The sequence below is a fragment of the Hylaeus volcanicus genome, chromosome 7 (assembly GCF_026283585.1).
Source record: "Hylaeus volcanicus isolate JK05 chromosome 7, UHH_iyHylVolc1.0_haploid, whole genome shotgun sequence".
Classification (NCBI taxonomy): Eukaryota; Metazoa; Arthropoda; class Insecta; order Hymenoptera; family Colletidae; genus Hylaeus; species Hylaeus volcanicus.
Window position 1 is genome coordinate 13,380,872 of NC_071982.1, and position 23,935 is coordinate 13,404,806.

General features: G+C 45.2%; 3 protein-coding genes across 5 annotated transcripts in view; 2 read left to right on the forward strand and 1 right to left on the reverse strand.

The window, feature by feature from the left end:
* LOC128879995 (uncharacterized) overlaps nucleotides 1–23,935 on the reverse strand; it is a 119,899-nt gene that overhangs the window by 10,536 nt on the left and 85,428 nt on the right. For 2 of the 3 annotated variants that reach the window (XR_008457730.1, XM_054129598.1), the window contains exons 3-4: nucleotides 1,658–1,906; nucleotides 8–819 (exon numbers count right to left, since the gene is read on the reverse strand). Coding sequence is in view for 2 of the 3 variants with exons in the window: in XM_054129598.1 (XP_053985573.1) it covers nucleotides 8–819; nucleotides 1,658–1,825 (980 nt within the window). In the remaining variant the exon portion in view is untranslated. The remainder of the gene's footprint in view (nucleotides 1–7; nucleotides 820–1,657; nucleotides 1,907–23,935) is intronic. The other variant, XM_054129599.1, reaches the window with a different exon arrangement.
* LOC128879994 (outer dynein arm-docking complex subunit 4-like) lies at nucleotides 2,553–12,111 on the forward strand. The gene is made up of 6 exons (XM_054129597.1): nucleotides 2,553–3,572; nucleotides 4,272–4,550; nucleotides 5,269–5,695; nucleotides 5,996–6,259; nucleotides 8,703–9,728; nucleotides 9,826–12,111. Exons 1-5 carry the CDS (start codon nucleotides 3,332–3,334, stop codon nucleotides 9,328–9,330), a joined length of 1,839 nt encoding a protein of 612 aa, XP_053985572.1. The 5' UTR covers nucleotides 2,553–3,331; the 3' UTR covers nucleotides 9,331–9,728; nucleotides 9,826–12,111.
* LOC128879949 (outer dynein arm-docking complex subunit 4-like) lies at nucleotides 11,164–20,928 on the forward strand. Its single transcript, XM_054129527.1, has 4 exons — nucleotides 11,164–11,348; nucleotides 14,736–14,999; nucleotides 17,589–18,190; nucleotides 19,807–20,928. Exons 1-4 carry the CDS (start codon nucleotides 11,164–11,166, stop codon nucleotides 20,898–20,900), a joined length of 2,145 nt encoding a protein of 714 aa, XP_053985502.1. The 3' UTR covers nucleotides 20,901–20,928.

Sequence of the window (23,935 nt, forward strand, 5' to 3'; positions counted from 1 at the left end):
TACAAACCTCAAGTGATTCCGAGGAACGTTGTGGATATCCTTGTACACCAAGTGCAGCCTGACGGTGTCCGAGTGCAGATCGGCGCGAATGGTCCAGGCCTGCTTGTCCCGATCGTAGCAAGGAATGGCAGGGAGCACGGCAGGTCCTCGTGCTTGAACCGCCACCTCGCAGATGGTCCTAGCCTCGACCATCTCTAGCGACACTCGCACAGCTCCTTTGTGCGAGACTTCCGACCACCTGACGCGGGGATGCCAGCCGAAACCGCGTCCTTCCTCGTCTGAAAGATCCTCTATCTGGCCAGAGTCGATCCTACGATCACCCTCGCCAAGGGTGACGCTGTACCGGACTCTGCAGCGGTGGTCGAAGCCCCTCAGTCTCATCAGATAGACGCTCACGCCGCTGTCGTGGCCGCGGTAACCCTCAGGCTCCTTGTTCCCATGGGGATAAATGACCAGGTTCCAATCGAACCCCCCGAAAGCGAAGCAATCGGTCTCCAGCTTATTGGGCTTCGATTGTCCAGTGGGAAACGTGCTGCTGGGCATCTTAAGGTCTGTCATGTAGACGGTTCTCACGTTCGACATCGTCAGTTCCAGCTGGAACTCGCCGTTCGTGTCTGCGAAGTTGCGGTTGTACAGATCCGATACGGGGATGTAGTTTCGGTTGCCTTGGGCTGGGGCCTCGTAGGTGAACTTGACACGCTTACCCGAGAAGCCCTCGTTCATCGAAAAGTGCTCTCTGTTGAGCAAGGTGAACGTGAAGTCCACATAGACCCGCAGATTTCTCGATGCACCTCGCCATACCAGGTACGCGCCCAGAACCTTGGAGAACAGACAAGCTTTCGTCTTAGATTTTTCTTAGGTGTCTGTTACTACAGTGACTTCTAGATTCAATTTCATTAGGATGAAAATGAAGAAATTAGCAAGTTTTTAGGACTTCGAACCCTATATACTCGGTAGTACCAATGTACAGCAGATTTTAAGCGCCATATCTAACGAAACAGTTCCCTTTATCGACCCCAGATGGCGCCACCAAATCCGTATACCGACCCTGTACAAACAGCAACGTTGTCTCTACTAAAAATCTGGAAATCAGCGTGTCTTTTTTACAAATCCAATCGAAATTTCATTTAGTTTCAACTTATATAGTCGCTCTACTATGGATCGTTTCGATACTCGTAGCCCATCCTGTACGTACCGATAACCAAACGCGCCGTTCATCGATCCTGGCTTCGCCTTTATTTCCTGGTCACACGTTCGTGAACCGAGATTGCGAGATTTTATTCTCGATAGTGGATTATCGCTGGCGGGTTCATTAATTTCCCGATAATATCGCTATTCAATTACCGAGTTAATCGCAGCGTATTTTGGTACGCGAGACGCGCCGCGTTTCCGTTCGTATTTACAAAAGCAGACGGCGTTCGCGCTAATTGAATTTAAGCATCGACACGGTCGATTGATTTTCCGAGTTCATTCCGCGCGATGGCGATTTAATAAACACGTTCGCGCATACTTTCGATCGATTGGTTTGCATACGCGATGGAGAACGTTAATCTACGCCGTGGTAAAAGTGAGAATAGCGTGACCTCCGGTAAGAGATTGCGAAGGACAATGACCTCTCTGTGTAGCGAGAGATTACTGTTTTATTTGCTTCAATTACCTTGTTTCCACGCGAGAACGCGACGGACCATCGTTGGAAGCCGCAGACGAGTTCCTTGCTAGTGACGTCTCTTTCGGGATCGCGTACCACGCTCCTGGTGACGACGAAAGAGAAGACCCGCGTGCCACTGCTGTCAGGCAGCTGCGCGAATCTGTAGAGCAGAGCCATCACCGCATCTCGAGGGCACAGCTAAATCGATGGGTCCGCGATTGCTCGGCGCCTTTACGTTGCTGGATACTGTGGACTGCTCTGCAACAGAGAAAGGAGTTCCTCCATCTAAATGCTTTGAAATAATCGATGTAAAATAACTCGATTATTCGTAAGTTTTCATGGAATTCCATACATTTATATTTTACTGGAATAGTGTCATCAATGGAGGAGCAAGAAAGGAGTTCGACAACACCCATGATAAAAAGTTTCGAGAATATAACGGAGCTCTCTGTCAGCGCGGCGAAAAAGACAAAATACCGTGGCCAGGAATTCACTTCGGTACTTGTAATGTAATCCATTCCCGTGTGCGACAATTAATGCCACAGAGAGCTTACATGCAACTGCAGTATTTCACAGTTGAAATAGGATTACGAAGGGTCTCCACTTGCGTTCAAACGAACACTCCGATGCCAACACATGAAACTTAAATTACGAGGACTTGACAGAGATTCTATAAATCAGCGACTCCATAAATATACCACTCGAGTAGAGGATTCAGGGATGATTCCTTTAGTCATTGTCGAGAAATGAAAATAATTGAAAGAAGGAGGAATCATCGTCGATGTTCGAACTCTGTAAAATTCGTAAACCACTCCGAGTAAACTTGGAGAAAGTTATCTCGGTCGTGACTATGACAAGAACCTGTAATCACGTAGACAAAGTGAATTCCCCTCTGTTCGGAGGATTCATCGCTAGAACAAGAGTGGATTGTGTCTCGGTGCAAGGTTGGAGACGGGGAAACTTGTGTCCTTAACCCGGAAACAGTTGGCGAAGTTGGGAGAGAAGACACGGGAACGAGAGCAGGTCCCAGCGTGCATTATTAAAAAGGGTCAGTCGCTTGGCAAACTCGGAAAGGGGTCGATAACCGCTTTAACGGGACAAGGGGATGGAAATTTTCCTCGAAAGCGACTGGAATTTGGGGAATAAAAGTAACACGGGCTGGGAAAGAAGTTTCTCAAATATTCAAACGGACGGTTATGTGGACTCAACGGAGGATGAAGAAGATCAACAAACAATGATAGGCTAAGCAGATGAAAACGTGTTATTTATTTATCTGTGGATAAAACCTCATTAATATCACGGAGAAAATTGATTTTAATGCTTCGTGGACGCAGTCGGAAGTAGCGCAACGCCATCTGCGCGATTTGCAGAGCTGCGCGCGCATTTCGGATGGCATAATTGGTTGCACAGAACCGCGGTCTCGTTACGTTGGATTAAAATGAAGAAAAATAAGATCTTATCGATTTCATGAAGATGTGATCGCGAAACGATTCCCGTTCCGAGACTGCGGTGCAAAATTCATGAGTGAAGGGGAACCTTTGAAGTTCGCGGGGATTGGCTTTCAGCTTGGCGAATTATATATCGTTCCGGTGAATAGGTTAGCCGGCTCGAGATCCGCGGAGATCGACCGACAGGAGCAAATTTTCCGAATAATTTCTCTCGCCCTAGGCAAAGTTCGTCGCGATGGCGAAGATGAAGAGGGACGAGGGTCCAGAATTCTTCAGGGATTGGATTGTTTATCGAGAGTGGGCCTACCGTTTCTCCATCAGCCAGAACTACCCCATCGCGGAGATTTACTTCGGGAAGGCGATCCAACAGAATCAGTATGACGACTTTAGGACCTTCCTCGGCCTCCTCAAGAACCAGATCAATTACGCGAGATACGGGAGGGCGTTGAAAACCACCAAGATGTGCGCGTCTATAGGTTAGACTGGTACTTGGTTCGTTTAGAAGAAACATAGCTTAGAAGAAACTTGAAAGAAGTGGGAGAAACTGTTACGTAAACATTAGGATCGCAAATCTGCATTATATTTTTTGTCGAAGTTCTCAAAGTTGTCCCTCTCGTTTCAAAAAACATATCTCGTAAGGAAATGTCCGAGGCACCTCGTGATATTTTGTTACGCGTAGAATTAAAGTTTTGTTCGTGGACCGTGATGGATAAGGTCCTTAAGCGCCCTCTGTACATCAAGACTTAAGGAGTACTTAGGTACTAAGAGATAACGCGCAATTCGGGAAAGTCTGCGGGGTAAATTTCCTACTTCCGCTCGGCAAGCCGGGAAGCGGACGCGTCGGATTTGTTCTAACGGGCGGGTGGCAATTTAAAATAATTTATGCGAGCGAAGCAACTTTAAAGCGGACCACACGACCCCGGAACGGGGCTGCTCGGTGCTCGAATAAAATTACTTAGCTCGCCCTTCCGTCGGATTATTCTTACTTTGCGCGCACGACGACTGTTACCTGTGAAGTGGCTGTAATTAAATTATTACAAATTTCCACCGTGGAACCTGGCTCGCAATGTCTGCGGACTTTCGAATTCTATCGTCTAATGTAAAATAATCAATCTATCGGAAACGACTAAAGCACGAGTGCAACTGTACGTTGACAACTGCACATGAACTTTCAGAGCCAGCGTATTCCAAAGTGAAGGAGCTGCAGCTGCAATCGCTCTTCCTAGCGGGAGAATTCGGAGCCAGTTTGATTCACGCCCACCAGGGTTTTCAGAAACGCCAAACTGTCGCTCTATTGCATGGAATAATTCAAGGGAACCAGACAGTGGAAGACTGCGTCGGTAGAAACACCCACCCCAGAGCTCTTCAGCTTCTCTCACCCTGGATAGAACACCTTAAGGAACATCGAATGATGATGATCGAGAAGCTCAAAGAGGAAGTAGACGAATTCGAAGGTATAACTGCGCGCGTCACGACGGTGGCGCTAGTGTCGCGTCCCGAATAACTCCCGGGATCTTCCTTCCGAGGTGTAATAAAAGGCAGACGGTAACTGCAGCTAGATTATTACTCGAAAGCACCCTCTCAACAGAGAATTCCCTCCGACCGCTCACGGGAACGAATTTCTTGTACATTTTATCGGCGACAAACGCAGCTTCCGTCGAAGACTCGGGTCGCCGGAACGCTCGCGTAATTCCTAAGGCTCGACTTAACTTTCTGATTTACCGACTTTAATTTTACGGTAAATACGGTCCCAGGGAAAATCAAGTTAGCTGCACTTGTTCCGCCACTGGCCTGGAACTTTCTGTTCCGCGAACTAATTGGACTGTAACTCGACGTCCCGGTTACGAAAATGACTCCTCGAGGGGGAAAAAAGCTCGTTACAACTTAATACTATTCGTTGAACGGTTTAACTTTCCCGCTACGCCAGATTGCAATTCCGTTACGTTGGTCCTCGGGGGCATCGTACGCACGGGAGGTTGGTAAATATTATTCGCCGTGTTCTCTGACTCCGAAACACTGCCGATCGACGTGAGCGGAGAAGCTATAGTAGGACCATGAGTATTCTCTGGCGACACGACTAACATTTAGAGTTAGGAAGCAAACGGTGCGAGAGATTGTGAAGCAGTTATTGGAAAACAACTCGAAAGCTTCGATATTTTGCTTATTCCTCAGGCATAGACGAGGAACAGACAAGGTTAAAAGTAAACGACCCAAAAGTACGAGCTACGATGAAATTGAGGAGACTGTACCGCGTGATCGCGAAAATATATCTGGACCGTTTGGCCAACGACAAAGAGTTCCTAAAGAAGTTGACCGAATACCCTGAAATCCTGGAGTCCCCCCACAAGGAGTCCACGAAACGGCTTCACCATATGGCGACGAGGAACTACTGGAGGGCTGTGCGCAGGCAACGTATCCTTCGGATGCGACAACCCCTTTACGTGATGATGTTCGAACGAATGGCGATACCGAAGGGTCACAAAATGATGATGGAGGAGGAGAAGAAACTGCGCAGTAATCTCATCATCATCGAGGCGGACTTCCTATTGCGCCGTCTGCACGACGTGAGAACGAGTAGAGACTACATCACGTTCTTCAAGTGAGTCTTCGGAACAAGTCATAGCACAGCCTTTTACCTACGGGTTTTGTTCAGAGATACGTTTGAAGTCTAATGCAGGTGCCATCGTAGTCGAGGCAGAGTCGATTGGTCACCAAATGCCTCTGTCTCCTCCATAGGGGCCATAGAGACCACCCCTATCGTGTAATTTCGTTATTAGAAGCATCGACTCTTGACCTCAAGTGGGACTAATCCGAAATATCCCCACATAGTTTCAAAGACCTCCCGGTCTTCGAACTGCAAAGACAAATGATTCATCGATCCTCGTTTCCGCCTCGTTAGTATGGTGGACCGCGTGAAGGACAAGTTCGATTCGTACTCTCTGAAAATGTTCCCCCTGAGGCAGAAGTGTTTGGACACGGTGTACAACATGGTCGCGTGGGCGTACATCGACACTCGAGACCTCAGCCAGCTCCAGAGCAAAGAGCAGAAGATGACGTATCTGAAGCATCACATGGGAATACGCGTGGCCGAACTGCCACGCGACTGCGACATCGCCTGGATACATTCTCATCATGGGAAGGATGCGCTCAGAGTATTTCGCAGGTAGGAATCGACGAACTTCCGACAATATTCGTAATCCGTCGTTTGCTTCGGAATACAGGGTGTCCCGGGTTTTAATGGGCAAACTTGGGGAGCGTATCCTACGAGTGGAAATAAGAAAAAAAAAATGTTATTCGAAGTTTGCACAGAATCGCTTTATTAGAAAGTTATAAACAAATAGAATCGACGACGGTGGATTTTACTTCGCTGAACATTGAAAGGTCGAAGGTGTTTATCGGATTATTTCAAAATGTCGTCTTTGGATTTTTTATGGAGCTTATTACAGAACAAATCTTTTCCTTATTTTGTTGCATTTCAGCAACGGAGGGATTGATCCGTTGTTTTAATTCTTCACACGAAGTAACAACTTCTGCACTGTAGACTTTATCTTTTAAAATTTCCTATAAAGAAAACTCGATCTTGGAGGCCATAGAACTGGCTCTCGTCGACTAATCCACCTGTCATCATAATTTTCATTTCACCAATTTCTGATTGGCCCGGCATAACGCGATGGACAACCGTCTAACTGTATCCAACTGTTTTGTCGAAGCATTAGTGGCACGTCTTCCACCAAAATTGGTAAATCGTTTGATGAGAATCATTGAAAAAGCAGTCCATTCAATCTCTCAGGCAGAAAGAAAGGACCAACAAACTGGTCATTAATCATACCCATCCAAACAAGCGCTTATGAGGACTCGCGGCGTCCGTCCCTCTAGTGGTGAGGACAGGAGGTCCCACCACACTATAGACAAATAAGATAAATACTAATTTTATTTTCTTATAACTTTGTAATACAGCGTTTCCGAGCAAACTTCAAATAACACTTTCTTCTTATTTCCACTTGTAGAAATGCGAAACATGATATGCTCCCCGAGTTTGTCCATGAAAACCCGAGGCACCCTGTATAATAACGTCCGAGATAGAGATGGTTGCTGACGGTTGACGGCGATATGGTATCGCGATACCATATATCATCGGGCATAACTTAAATCCGGATCCTTCCGCGAAGCCATTCTTAGGTATTTTAGGCAACACTTGGTATTCTTTGAACGAAACAGAATGAGGAGGAGAAGCACAAAAGGCGAGGTAATTTATGCTACACAAAGCCTGTCCAGGAGAATTTATGCGAAATAAAGCCAGGCGGAATTGGGTCGGGAGCGTTCGGATGCCATAAGTCAAGCATTACATTTTATCCACTTTGTTTGTCACTGTCTGCATCCGCGAAACCTAGGAGTTGCCCGTATCATCTCCCACGCGAACAGTTTTCCCGCTGAAACTGAATCGATTTCCTCGGACCAACGCCAGTTAGCCCTCCCTCTGGCTCTCCCGAGGTATCCCTTCGTCCTGATCAAACTAAATTGCAAGGGTAAGCAATTCTTCGAGACGGCACAGTTTCTCCTAAGGCAGCCGCCGAGTCACGAAGTCCAGGAACGTGTTATATCCTTCTCTAGGAAGCCTATCCTTCTGTTATATCGGGTAGGCTTTCAGTAACCGCAAGTTTGATACGAGTGGGAAGACGAAACTAACCAGGGCAAGGTTTCTTAGGAAGCTATATCAGGAACTCCCATGGGGGAGGCGTAGAATTTTCGTTTACAATCGTTTGGGTAGAATTTTCGTTAGTGTCAGTTTATAGTAACGCTTGGCCATCTTTTTATATTCTTGTGGTGGTACCTACTGTCCCACCTTACATTTCTATATAAGCCCTTCCCGATTGGACTCCAAGTATACCGACGTCTAAGGTACGGGCCTGCTAGATAGCCTTACTAACGAGTCCACTAGCAGACGAGTCACTAACAGTGATTTTTCACGGTGATCACACAATCACGATCGCAGTTGTGATTAAACTTCGATCACGACCGTGATGGCGTTTTCAGAAGCAGTTCATGTTAATTGTTATTGTTAGTGTCTCGCCGTCTCCCTTAGCGGAAATTCAAGAAACTACAAATGAGTCAAATTTAAATCGTATTAAAATTATATTAACATTGCTTTCAGACCATATTATGATACATATATAATCTAAGAACAACATAATTCGTGAAAATAATGTTCTCTACCAATCAGACGCGATCACGAAGAATCACGAATCACTGTGAAAAATCATCGTGATTGAGAATGAACGTGATCGAATCACGAGCGATTCAAAAGTAGCAGTTCAAGCCATCTCTACTTTAGACATTCTATGCTGTACTCCATGAGTGCTCATCGTTATTTTGATCCCTTTCCCTTTGATGCTGCTTCCTGCCACATTTATAGTCCACCTAGCTCACCTCAATTTTTGAACTCTCCACACTATACTCCATGCCTGTCACTACTTCTCCCTTAAACCCTTATCCCTCTTGCCCCGTTCCATCCTGCTCCCTCGGGAAGTCCACACCCTAGTAAATAACCTAAGTAAATAAACAAACCATGCCCCGATTGTCCATTAACCCAATACCTTTCCCATCAGGAGACTGGCCATGGCGTCCCAGCCGCTGGAGCTCGCCTGGCTGTTCCACGAGCTCTGCAAGTACCTGATCAGCATCAATCGCTACGACCTGGCCAGGTTCTACGGGAAGAAGGCCCTGGACAAGGGCGAGGAGGCAGGTAGTGAGCAGTGGGTGCTGAACAGCCACCACCTGTTCATGCGGATCGAGATCGTCCAGAACTATAGAAACGAAGCGAAAGAGTCGGCGCTGCTGGCGCTCACCAGCGCGAAGAAGTTGGGACTCGACTTCCTGGTCGACTTTTACGTGAAAATGGCGGAGACGATGGACGAGATGGACATGGAGAAGTTGCTGGACGACGACGCAATCGCCGCGAGGCAGCAGTTGATCTTGGACCTGATGCCAGAGGACATGAAGCCAAAGGTTGACTTCCTCTGGAGGAGCATGGACGCCGTTCCCGCAAAGAGGAGATTGTCCGTGATGCCTGGCTGTAAACCCGTCGACAAGAAGACCAAGCTACCTTGCAAAAGGATGACTATTCTGCCTAGTCCTGCGAAGGACCCCGAGTTGGAAGCTATGAGGGCTCTGCTGGCGCAGTACGAGCCCTCCAAGGAGAGACCAGGTTTCGTGGACTTCGACGAGTACGACTGACAATCCCTGGGAGCGTAAATTATCCTGTCAGGATGTAGCACTGATGCTGACAGAGAGGTCGATGTAAAGATTGCGAGTTCCTTTGCAGAGCAACCAATCCTGCCTTCGGGAGTTCCTCGAAAGAGCTTCGATCGTTTAATTAAATTTCCAGGACTTCGATTCAGCGCCACCTACTTGGGAGCTCGTTATGACCTTTCGCAGCTTCTTAGAAAATCCGACGGTTGGCTGGCCTCCTAGGTGGGTTCTAATTACTCCTTTACGAAGAACAGCTCCGAAGTAAAACGATCGCAGAGTCATACGGCGCGATACTTCACTTTCACCGCGTGACAGTAAAGAGGATGAATCGGACACCCGGATCCCTTCTCGGATGATCATTCCAGGGTTTACTAGTCTCCGAGGTGAGTCCCTTTTGTTCCCTCTCGAAGAATAGTTTTAAAGTGGAACGATCGCGAAGTTATATGGTCCCATGCTTCATTTCCACTCTCCGACACTAAGGAGGATCGAATCGATGATACCGTTCGCAAAGCCCTTGAAAATCGCGCCACCTAATGGGATGACTTCGTCGTTGTCTGCCACGCCGTTGGATCGAAAGTTCTCCCCCGCGGACTGCATCGCCGAACACGTCTAAGAAGTTCTCTGGGAACATCGGATTCGTTCTATTGGAAAAGTTTGCGCGTTGCCGGATACCGTCTGTATCTACGGATACTTTATAATTAACTAGAGAAGGTACCCGGCGTTCTTTTTTTTTCTGGCGAAGAGTGGAACAGACATCGCGTGATAAAAAGTTCCTTATCTCGTCCCTCTGGGCTTTCCCTTAGGCGAAACCTTTGTAAACGTACAGTTGTCTGTAAATACAGTTACACGTGTCTCGAACAGATAAATGCCCGAGGGTTAGTTTCAGTCTTATGGGGGAATTGTGAGATCTTAGATTCAGTCTCTTCGGGGAGGAATTATCGTGTTTGGAGTAGTATTAGGGGGTTGTAACGATACGTGCGGCGTGTCTGACATATATCGTCTCATTCTCCTTGAGGCTATTGCACGGAGCGTAACGCATGGGATTTTTGTTTCTTTTTAATTATTTAACCATGCTTCAAGACTGAAAGTATTTTGTTTATTATTTCTTAAACGATATGCAGACATTATTTACAAACTGTGCGTCGCCCGATGGATTGTAACTTAGTTGTAGATAATTAAAAAGAAACAAAACTGGCAGTATGAAACGAACTAAATGTCACGCGAAGGTCGACATATCGAACCTTGATGGATTCATTTTCTTATAAGCTATTAGATTGTTGTAGTGAAAATGTGCAGTGCCTGCCGTATGCATAGCTGTAACTATACCAGAGGTACCAGAAAGTTTTCACGAAACACGGTCGAAAAATGCCAAGGAGCGCGATCACGTCCCATCGATTACGTGTCGAAAAAAGCTGAAGAGCCGAAGAGCAAAAAAATGTCTATAATGGGTCTGAATCTAATATGGGAAATCATTTGGGTTGGACACCCTTAATTTAAGCGTTCCGAATGATTTCAACAAAATTTTATACGTATATGTATACATGTGTGTACATTTAAAAAGTGCGCAACTGGACTCTATCGCAAAGTAAAATAATTCAACGTAAAATTATTTATGCGCATATAATCGCAAAGGTATGGAGATCCCTCCCTCGCTCACCTTCTGATAAGAAAAGCTTCGACCTCTCGATTCTCGAACGTCATTCGAGTCGTTCGCGAGGACAGATCCTGTTTGATATCTCGCGACAGAGTTCAGGCAGACGTGTCGCTCCGCGGATAACAAGCCGCGCGATGTCATTGCGTGTTCAAGTTTGAAAATCGATGGCTGTCCTCGCGAGCAGAGACCTCAAGGACGGTCTGGTCGACCTGAACGAGACGCGAAAAGCGGTGGAAAGCGCGGAAAATCGGGCGCGTCTCGAGCAGAAGAGCGACTCGAAGCCCGGTCGCAGAAACGACCGCGAGCTAGCGCAGTCCCTTCATCGCGAAGCCGATAGGCTCTACCACAGGCAAGACATATTACCATATCCCGCTGAAGAGCAACTTCTCGAAGCGAAACTTTTCGTGCCTTCGGGACGTCCTCCGCGACGGAAATCGCGGACGAGGTTATCGGTTCTCAAAGCGACTCGAGCGGCAAACGGAATACCGGATGCGGTCGTTTCCGTTTCGAAGCTCTAACGAGCGAATTCGCGCGACGTTATATCTTTCCAGTGTTTTATGCATTATTAATTTTCAGGGATAACGATCGGTCGGGTATCGAATTTAGGTTTCCTCGCTTATACGATCCTTTCGATAGCGGCACCGTTCCGACAGGTGCGATATTCTAGGCCCAATGAAGGAAAAACAAAATATACATGTTGAATTGAGTGACCTCCTCCTGTTCGAAGTCGGTTAAAAATGGTAGGAATCCCAATATTCTGGGCCTAGAATACCAAGCGAGTTTTTTCCTTGAAAATTAGCAAACTTTGAGGCGTTATATCTTGAAAGCTAATAAAATCGGGTAAATGCATTCGAGATTAATGAATTCGTCTTGAAAAGCACTATCGCGTGGTCTAAAGAAAAATACATAGTTCCAATTGAAAAACGAAACTTGACCATCATATCTCGTTAAATAACAAAGTTAACAAAAATTCCTTCTCGCTGAAACACGAGGCCCATTGTACCACGCAATTTCCATATTTGAAATTTTGCATTTGGCCGATAGTTTTGGAGTTAGAGCTCCGTATCAATTAGGCTGGGACACCCTGTACACCCTCGCTCAGAAGTACGTGAACGCAGCCTTAATAAAAATAAATATCTAATAAAAGTTGCGTTTTAGTGACTTGTAATCAAAAGTGAGTCTCAGTCGCCACTAGGTTTCACGTAGCAAATCTACCAGCAATAATGTTTCTTTAGGTTTCATTTCTTTGGAACCAGAAGTGTCAATAAAATGACATCTTCGAAGTCAATCGAAGCTTAGCATTCGTTGCAATACAGAATGTAGAATGTAGAATGCCAAGAAAGCATCTCGAGTTGCTGGTTGATACAAAAAAAAAGGTCTCGAGTGCAAAGGGTCAATATAAATTATATCATTTATGTTTCGATATGCTTATGTTGCATCAGCGAGTATATTTTATTAATAGTTTTTTTGTTTGTTAATATCACACTAGTAACGATTGAAATCGGTACACTAAGAATTAAACCGCGTTTTAATGCGCCATGAATTTCTATTTGTATTGTTCCTGGTCGGTTTTGATGATTTAATCAGGGAAATTAATTTATTCCTTTGGAAATGCCAGTGGAGTTATTCCAAGCGACCGTATCACTGTCGTTTAATCGCTTTTGCATTGTTAATTACGATGCGTGCGCGATTCTCTGTTATCGGCAACGATTATTTAAATTATTTAAAGAAACGCAAACCTGTAAAGCCTGACGCGTAATTATGTTCATTTCTGCGCTACGATTCCACTCGAAATTAAATATCAATTTTCATTTTCACTTTGTACCATAAATGTTCGACATACGTACACGAATAATTAAATATCGTATGTACGTATTCCTAAATTACGTACCTACATATATTTAATATTCACATATGTATATTTATTTTAATAACCGTACATGCCTCTTTGGTACAAACGAACATGTAATAAATGTTCGTTTTCAAAGAGCTTTAATACCCATTCTCATTTTCTCTTTGCACCAAAAGCTCTAACATATATGAATAATTAAATATTGTGTACGTATATAATACTCCTATATTTATATATATTTTAATAATTATACGCACCTCTTTGGTACAAAGTATATGTATACATATTAACTGTTCGGTTTCAAAGAGCTCGAAGAATAATACAGTCACGAATTGTTTACAATTATCAGGTCCCGTCTCGTCGAAGCTATCGACGTCGCACCTTTATTCGCTGGTTATCAATTGGTCGACGTTGCGAAACACTATGAATTTCACGCGACGAACCCACTCGAGCGCTCTCCGGGCGATTGAACACGGCCAGAGCGAGACCGCGTAATCCCATAATGCCGGTATCGAAATTATGGTCGTCGGTAGTTGTTCGGGTTCTTTGTCATACGATCGTTTATGGACACGATCGCCTCTCCAATGAATTTCGTTTAAATGATCCGGGTATTCCGGTTAAATTGCAACGATGCTGCAACACGCGCTGCATTCATCGGCTCGCGATGGAACCCATTTACAGATTATTTCGAGTGACTTCCGCCAACTGAAATAAACAATAAACGCGAACAGTTGTTGCTGCTTCAGATTGAAATTGCTCAAGTGTCACAGAAGGTGGAACAAAGGATGACTTTTTTTTAGGGCGAAGACAAAGTTACTTTGCAAAGTTACATCGCGGTATGCGATTGGAATTCGGAGATTTACTTTTAGTAGAAACAAGGAAAACATACGTATATAAAATATGAAGAATAAAATACAGTGTTTAGAAAAATGAAAAAGAGGTTAAGCTTTTCGGTGCTTTGGGAGAGTACACTCGTCAAATTATTTTGTTCTTGTCGTGCTCAAGACGAGCTTATTGTTAATGAGTTAAGGAGTTCCTATTTAAAAAGCTCATTGCGATTTAACCTTTGCATTCGAGAGATGACTCTCAGTCACCACTAGGTTTCCTTTAGGTTTAATTTTTTCGGAACTTGGAAGTATGAATAAAATGATTGTTGTTGAGGCAAAGGTGTCCCGATTCTCAAATCTCAAATTAGAGATCTCATTTTCGAAGTCAATCTAAGCTTAGCATTCGTGACAATCGAATGCTAAGAAAGCATCTCGAGTTGCTAAAAGATCCCAGAAAAAAAGCCTTCGAGTACAAAGGGTTAATATTGTCTGGGATACGATGCATCTCATTCGTGTCTGACCATTTCTCGCCAATTCTACTTACGGAGTTCGTTAACTCTTTGCATTCGAGACGTAACTCTCAGTTGCCATTAGGTTTCACGCAGCAAATTAGCTTTAAGAATTGGATATTTCGTTTGTATATTTTCCATATTCGTGCTTTAGTCTAGAAGATGCTGAGAATATGAGACGTCCCTCTCAGTGTATGTGTGGAATTTAATAGCAGCGACATGTGAGAAGGATGGTCTAAGCCAGCCAAAATTAGAGCGACCCGCGTCATCGCGAAATCCGTTCCCGCACGGTCCAAGTTGTCGCGTCCCGAGCAATAATTGCATCCATGTTTTCCGTATTCCAAGCACGCCAGGACTAGGCGTCGGTGTTCCGTTGGTTAATTGCTCCACGTGACGCGTCGTCCCGCGTCGTTGTAACGGCGCTCGAGTTGCTTAACCAGGACCCCGGTCAGGTCGTAATTAATCGCGAGCCGGGGTTCGTCCTGGCACGGCTAAGCGGTCGTCACGTCGCCGTAGACGACCGTCAACCGTCGAATCGCAATTTGCAGCGGCGATTACGAGTCCGCGTTGGTCCTGTACCATCGAGCCGCGAACTTGTTTCCACGGGACGGCAGCCACAGCGTGGCAGCCAGGCGGACGGCGGCGACGATAAGCTCCTGCAATAATCCGTCGAAAGCCCTGCGGAGGGTTTTATCGAGCGCGAAAACTGAGGAGCGATTAGTGGCGAGCCTGTGCCCGGAATCGGCCGCCATCCAGGCCAACGACAAGCTCAGGAAGTCGCCGGACCCGTCCTCGGTGGCCGAAGTCCTCAGGTGCGCCATTTGTATAAGAAGGGTCTAGCGGGAGAAGGATAGGCAATCAGCCACCACCATAATTTTCATTGCTATTATGTGCCTTGTACGCTTTTAACTTAAGGCATCGTCCCACAAAGTTTCAGACTGTTACCCCTCCGTTTAAGAGTAATATGGGGGTAAACGTCCTTAACTTTATTATTTTTTTTCTTGGTTACTATTTCAGATATTTACATTCTGCGGAAACGAAAATATTCGCATTTATAAATTGCATCTGATATATTTTTTTCAGGGTATTTATTTATTAGTAAGTGTAGAAAATAAATAATTTATTTTTTGCGGGTGGTAATTGCGAACAACCCTGTGAGGGCTACTTATAAAAAAAATCAGGAGTGATGATCGGTTGTTTAGCTGACACACGTTAAAGCTTCAGAACGGTCGGAGTCCTGGAACATGGTTAAATAATTAAAGAGAAACAAAAATCCCATGTGTCGCGCTCCGTGCAATGGACTGAAGTAGAACGAGACAATATATGCCAGACATACTACGTGTAGCGTTACAGCTATGCATACGACAGGGAGGCAACCAGCTTCAACAATTTTGTAATTGATATAAAATTTTCCTTAAAAGTATTCTATTTATTATTTCTTAAACGGTATTTGGACTTGGTTGTAAATAATTAAAAAGAAACAAAAATTCCATGCGTTACGCTCCGTGCAATGGACTGAAGGAGAATGAGACAATATATGTCAGACACGCGACGCGTATCGTTACAGCTACGCATATCCATCCTTAATAATTAAAAGAATACCCTGAAAAAGATATATGAGATGCAGTTTATAAGTACGAATATTTTCGTTTTCGCAGAATTTAAATATCTGAATAGAAACTTTGTGGAATGATGTTTTAGGTCAGAAGCGTTCAAGGCACATAATGGCAATGAAAATTGGAGTAGGGCCGATTACCTATCCTCATCTTGCTAGACCCTTTCATTGGTACTGTGCTTGGGAGGTGGATGTTAATTAGCGATTGTTTGCAGGGAAGACATTGTCCTCATTGGGGACATTAAGGTGGAGAGGGTGAGAACTCGGAGGAACTGTGTATGACTTGGTGAAGGTTTTCTAAGAATTGCTCTTGGACACTTTGAAACTCACCATAGGATTTCCATCTTGGAATTTACTTAAATGATTTACTTGGAGACACTGGTCCATTAATCTCACTCGAATTTGGAAAGAGTACTCGTTCTAATAAAATTTCGTTCATTTTATGAGTTCCGTTCGAGTAACGATTGAACTCCTCGTTGTCTCGTTACAATAACTTTTCAAGAACGTAAACCTTCCTATTAGAGATTTCGTCCTTCGGTGCAAGTAGATCACCGAATGGGATCTTCACAGAGCTAGCAAGGTATCGGAGCTTGAGCTTAGGTGTCTACCAGTAATTAGATGGTGTCTCCACTCCTCGGATCTAACCGATCTATAATCCACGATACTACAGCTGACCTATTCTGCCGTTCGCCAGACCATGAACCTAACTACCGCGTATATCCACCGTCCTGTCCGTAATAGTATGACATTAGTTGCCCACCTGCACGACAGTCTACCAGGATTCATCTAATGAATAATGAATGAGTCCACCGCGTGGACCTACCTAAAACTTATGTAGACCATTCGATCCATATTAAACGAGTCTAGTCTATACATAAATATCTACAGTCTGTCAACGTGGGATCATTGTATTCTATAGTCCACAAGTTGTCTACCTACATCAAGAGTCTTTATTAGAACGAATGATCGATAGGATACATCGAACGCGATATCATCGCGCCTTTAGACTACGATTAACTGAAATGCGTTCTGTTCAACAGTAGTGTATATAGGTGTGGGCTTAGAGTCTAGGTAGATAGTACCGGTAGGTTTCAATGGAAACGCACGGTGCGAAAGCTTTAAGACCTGGATCCACCCGAATTACCCTCGATTGTACAGACGGGACAATTGGATCAGGACCTGAGCTATCTCTTTTCCAGCGAATACTCGGAATCTACAGTTTCTCAGTCTACTTATTCAATATACCGTAGGTGAGCAGAAGGGAAAAAGAATAAGAGTCCTTTCGAAATCACTTACCGGGAGCCTATTTATAGGCTTTTTCATTGCAGTACTTAATTATTCGAATTTATTTACTGTATTGATGGATGTCTACGAACAGTGTTCAGTGTTTGGTAACAGACTTGGCTTTCAATGTACCTAGTAACAGTACGAAGGAATTATTGTCAGCCTAGATTGGCATATGCTACTGTAGAAAATTCTTATTTTAGAGTCTGCTTCTAAATAGCCCGATAGATAAAGTGTTAACTGACACAGGTTTTTATCTTTAAACTGTCGCCTTATCGGAAACCAATCGGCGATAACACGCTCCTTATTCGACACCTGATTAGTAGTAGGGAGCCATATTTCGGCTGATTCCGGCAGTCTAGTATCGCTACGTGGCTAGAGCGTTTCGACAACGCGTCAACAATACATTCCACAGGAATTAACGCCCACCAACCAGCACAGTCCTCGATACATACTCGGTCGCTATTTATTCAATCTCAAACTAACTAACCATCAATTTCAGCTACTTCGACGACCACAAAAGTTACTGGAGGACCCAGCCATCCCCGAGACCGTCGAGCATCCGCCTGGCGCGATCGAGAACGATGCTGAGACAGCAGAGCAACCTGGCAAACTTGTATCTGAGAAACCTAGAGTCAGCCTTCGATTCTGGTAAAATGTCCGTCTCCTTGAAGATAGCCCAGGAGTTGCTCATAGTGTCAGCCGGACTCCAGGACCCCAGTCGCTATCAGATAGGCGCGTATCATTACTTGTCCTTGATCCACGTGGCTCTGGGGAGACACGATCGAGCGGTATGCAACGTTTCCCGCCTGATACGATTGTCCAAGAGCACCGGGGACGTGGTTCAGTTCTGTCGATCGCTGGCCACCTTGGGAAAGGTCCATCTGAGCTTCGGTCACCTGAACGCGGCGGCGAAAGCCTGGGAGCACCTGTCCAGAGACTTGAAGGAGCCTATACCCGTGGCTTGGATCAGGCACGAGATAGGACGATGCTACCTGGAGACTGGACGGTACGGACGAGCTCTGGAGATGGCGTCCAGGTGCATAGATGCAGCGATGAAGGACAACTCCGAGAAGTGGATGCTCCATGGAAGGCTCCTGTTAGGTTAGAATGCGTCAAGGTTCGATGTTCGTGTGGGAGGTGGTCGGTTGCATTCGGTACGAGATCCTGGCCACCTCCTTATTAGCTCAGGGAAGTCATTGTGAGATTTTTAGTGGGTACACTTCCAGATCGGGGCCACGAAGAGCGTCCATTCGCCAGCAAGTCCCACGTAACAAATGCAATAACATAATAAATGCATAAAGCATTTCCTCCGCGTTAAAAACAAAAAAAAAGGTTCGACGTTCGTGGCTACGCACTTAGCAAGACGTAATCTAAGAGAATAATAGAGATTTCCGGTATTAGTGCACCGACAGAGGTCCAGCTAGCTTCTCCGAGGCCTGACATTGTCCTACGATCGATCACGCGACTTTCCTTCAGGATATTTCCTCCAGGATAGTGCATGACCGGGCTACGATTCGCCTAATCCTTACTCTATAACGCTGCGATCTCTAAACGCTGTATATCCGGCGCAGTCTATAACTCATCCAGCCTATCGAGCCTTCGACGAAGCTGGCTGCGGTACCAACGTCGGAATCAATTTCCACGTGAGCACGATTTACATCCCAGCGCCTGGGAATATTGATAGGAACACTGGCTCTGTGGAAGCCTCGAACCGTTAATCCGCCGGTATGCTAATGCCGTTCATTCCACTCGAATTGCGAGCGGTAGGATGACCACAGATACGAGAGTAAGGCTCGGTGTACACGAATAACCGGCGAATTATTACTTCGCGTTTTCGATCGGGCTGGATGTTGGCAGACCTCGGGTCGAATCAAAGACGAATCAGCAGGTTCTAGATAGGTAGGATAGGTTCTAGATAGGTTCTAGATAGGTTCTAGATAGGAAAAGCAAGGCTTGGTGTATGGAAAACAATCCGTAGTCGGTGACTCGACGCTTTCGATCGTCGAACGTTGGGTAGAATAGATTAAATAAAAGCAGGGACCAAAAATAACAGTTACTCTAAAATTTTCAACGATAAAAATCGTTAATAAAAAATTGATTATAATTGGAATTCAAGATAATCAACACAAAGTATAAGGAAAAACAATCGAAGAGTACAATGATTACAAAATATCGATTTTTAAACTTTTTGGTTACAAGTAACAGTTATTAGTGTCCGATACTTTTTCGATTGCTCAAAGCAGTTATTTATCTAAAGAAGTTCATTTTAATTGCTCGTAACAGTTATCGACGACAGAAATTAATTTTAATTGCTCGTAACAATTATCAATGAGAGAAGTTAATTTTGATCACTCGTAACAGTTATCAACGAAAGAAGTTCATTTTAATTGCTCACAACAGTTATCGATGAGAGAAACTTATTTCGATCGCTCATAACAATTATCAATGAGAGAAATTCATTTTGATCACTTATAACAGTTATCAATGAGAGAAGTTAATTTTGATCACTCATAACAGTTTTATCAACGAAAGAAGTTCATTTAAATTGCTCATAATAAGTATTGATGACACGTTGTTACTTAATGCATTCGATCATCAGGGTAAACTTAGTCTATGGGAGACCTTGGATCGTATCATAAACTTCAAAAAGTTCTAGATACAAAAGCGAGACTCTTCCTCAACCCCTACTATCCACGTGACCTTAAATTCCGTTTAAGGTCAGACCCTGGCGAAGCTGGGGAGGCTCGCGGAGGCGTTGGACGAGCTTCAGATCGCCGCGAAGATCACCGAGGAGGAGGGCGACAATCCCATGCTGTCCTACATCCGAGATCTCATCGACCAAGTATCGGTCGTCCTCAGGAGGATCGAGAACGAGCGTCGCGGAATCGAGAAATCGAAGGTCACGCCGGCCACGGAGAGGGAGGAGGACCAGGACGCGAAACCGTCCGACCAGTTCATCAGCCGAACGGAAACCGTAATAACCACTATGTTCTCCCAGAGGAGGGTGATTACGGCGCTCCGTGGCGGAGGTTCCAGTAGTGGAACGTCGGTCGCCGCGGACGAGGAGATAACGATGCACTCGAAGGGTTCGACAAGCCTCGACGAGGTCCAGCTGGATTTCAAAGGAAGCTCCGGAGGTCTATCAAGGTCTACTCGGAATCCGAGAATATCGCGAAATCGAAGCAAAGTCGCTTCGTTCTCCTCCTCGTCATCCTCGTCGTCATCCGCTGACGACGAACTCGCTGAAGAGCCCGATGTCGATTCCGTGAGAGGCATAGTTCGCGATACCAAGCAGAATCTCGAAGAAGGGTCGTTGATTCGGTCAATAGACAGCAAAACGTCGATGAACACCGTGAACACTGGTGCCACCTACGTGATAGACAGCGAGGAGGATAGTGTGGCGAAAGGAGAGTCGGACAACGAGGTCGAACCGAAAACGACGTCCTGGAGGTCCGATAAGGGCTGCGAGGGGGCCGGGGAGAACGTTGGCTCCAGCGATAAGAACGCGAGGGAGGGTATGCTAAATGCTTTTCGGGCGATCAAAGAGTTGGCCAATAAGAACGAAGTGGAGCTGCTGGATGTTCTGACGGACATGCTGCTGACACGCGATGGGAAAGATCGATCGCGCGATCTCGGGAACTCGGGCGACGCCGGCGGGGAGAAATACGAGAACACGAGATCCTGCGAGGATAGCCAGGACAAGGTCGCGGCGTGTCATTCTCTTTATAAACACTCTCTGCCCTCCAGCCCTAGGAAACGCGACGTCAATGAGGATTTCCATGGCTGCGAGGCTACTTCAGGGTCCAATTGATTGTATTTCTATTATCAGTACATTAAACTTTTACGGGCGAGAAGGTATCTAGTCTGTAGGTTGGGACATTACTTGTCTCTTTAGAGGTAAATAGTAAAATCGATTCGTTCACGGTTCTCGATACTTATTTGCTACGTTTTTACGGTTGAGAAAATACTTTCTCACGTTGACGAAATAATTAGCGATAAGCCTGGCCCTAATAAGCCTCTTTCACTCAATCAGCAGTTGCACGTTTTGTGCCAGACTATCTCGTATAAGCCTGCTCTAACATTGTCAAAATTATAAACTAAATATATATATAGGAACGCAGTTAGGATTTGCTAAATAAAATGTAACTTATCGAAAAGACGTTGCAAGCAAATTGCAAGTAATCTATAAGAGTATGACACGAAATATTTAATTCTATCGTTTAGATCTCGGTTTCTCTTACACGATATAAAATTGAATTATTTTTTATTTGTAATTAGAAATTTGTGTTCAAATAGAAATTTTGCCCACCTCTGACATCGTTTACTTCTAATTATTCAGGAACTGGACGACTGGCGAGTATACATGCCAGTATGTATGGTGATATACAGAGTATACATGAAGATAAAATTTATTATTACTGTTATTATTAATTAACAATCAAAAAAAAAGAACACAAAATAATACGGGAATATTACAGTATATACTTTGCGGGAAATAATTAAATCAATACTAAACATAAATATAACGTTTGAAAGAAAAACGAACAGGCTTATGAGAGGTAATCGGGCGACAAAACTATTTGCGTGGTAGCTGAAATTCTGAGAAAAATTTCTCCTACATCTCTTAGACCAGTCTTATAACGGGTACTCGACTGTATTTTGATACGACTATGATATTTTTGGATGAAAAATGGCAGTACTTATATGGGAGTACTCTATGATGACTCAATCTCGCTGCAAACAGCGATCCCATTCAACTCGCCAAAATTACGTTCTTCGTACGGGAAAACAGCATGGATCGAATCGTATTCACTTGAAATGTTTCTTTGACTCATAAACGCTGGTCGTTGAATCGATTCGAGTGGATTACCAGTACAGTTAAAAGCCCGAGAAGGGCCTGCTCGACGTAGCTCGTTCCACCCTTGCGTCGGCGGCCATTAAAATCACCTGGAGTACCAGCCATAAATTATCCATCAACAGGAGCTTCTTCCAGCGGGAGATTAAAGGCTCTCGATTTTAATGGCGCGTACAATCGCGGAACGCCTCGTTATTTCCCGATGCGTTCGATGGCTCAGGAATTCTTCCACCTGCGGCACGACCGGCTTAATTAACCCAACTATCGGGGACGAATTAAATTCCACGGACGAGGTGCGCGATTCGATCATGGCGAAACGCTTATTATAAATTTACTCATCCATTATGGAGAACTTGTTGTAATTAATACTTGGTTTGCTTGGTTGTTGTAGCGTTAATAAATCGAGGGAACGCCGGTGGTCGCAGATGCGAGTACCTCGGGCACTCCAGATATTACCGAGGATCGGACAAGTAGTTCAGGGATGTCAGGCGCAGACGTGGGAATTCGTTGCAGGAGCGAGTCGAGCAGAACCGCTCGATCCGGGATGGGATCGACAAAAACTCCGCGCACAGGTTTCCGGCGTTTCTGTCTTTCTCGGTTCTCCGTCCTTAACGTTTCACGGATGCCTAGACACGTCCGTCGAAATCCGTCATTCGGCCATCGGTAACGCGAATGAATATTCAATCGACCGTCAGAGCTCGGCTGATAACTGATAATCCCTTGTGCTCGAAATAGCTGGGATCCGCGGTGGTCTCGGTTGAAAGAGGATTCAGGGAGGATCGAGGGGAACGTCGGCACGGTTTGCCGGCTGCCTTTGATTCTCCTCGATGATGAAATATGAAACTCTGGCGAGAGGGTGGGCTTTTTGTTCGGGGAAGGGATTACGGGATTTTTATGAGATTTGTATGCCAGAAGCGTAGAGGTTAAACCCCCGGAGAACCCAACGGGGCACCCCGATGAATTGTACAGGGATGACAGGGATAGTTCGTGGCAATTGTTATACTCCTGGTTGTGGGTATCGCTGATAAGAGGTTGAAACTGTTTGATGGTCTTTGGGCCTGAGATGTTATAGACTTCGGCTTTTGGAATCAGAAAGTAATGGGACAAGGACTCGTAACATAAATCTTTTTTATTACGCACGTTCTTGCAGGCGTAGATCACGCGTAGACACAGCTTAGAATTTCAAAGATCTCGCCGTGACGTAAAATTGTAAGCTAACGTAGCACACTGTGCAATCAACGCAGTGGACCAGCTCCTAAATGCTAGTCCACGACGAAATAAGCTTCAAAGCAGCTTTCCAGGTGGAAGCAACAGCCCGACGAGAAAAACGCGAAACGTTTTCGAGACACGTGCGGCAATTGTACCGTGAAATGGTAGTAATTCGAGTGGTCGGTCCAGTCGCTTCCCTCGCGGCGCCAGCGACTTCAAAACGCGAGCACGAAGAGCTATTTCCACCGCCTTGATGACCATACAAAAGAGGCCTTGCCTAGAACACATAGGGTAGCTCAACAGGTAGCTCGGAAAGTACATTTCGCCCCCTCCATTTGCCACTCTGGCCTCCTTTTATGCTCAACGAGCTTTCCTCGTATCTACGCACGCACATTCCGCCCTGGAATTGACATTTACTAGCGCGGGCGCGTGGCGTGTTCCACCCACGATGAAATTCTCGAATCGTTCCGGGAAATATCCAGGACCCTGGCGCCCGGCATTTGCTCCGGGAGTTAGGCGAGAAATTCGTGTGGCTGATTTAAAATGATCGCGTATTTTACAGGGATGTCTTGTTGGGGGTGAGAAACTGTCGCTGTGGATCATTCAGTGGTTAGTAGTATAGAAAATCGGGCCACTATTTGGCTCATCGTGTTATATAGATGACTGATTCACAGCGTGAGGAATGCAGTGGTCACGTGTATAAAAGATTGACTCGGTATATGAGTCATGCAGTGACCACTTATATGGCTGACTCACAGTATAAGCCATGCAATGGCCACTTA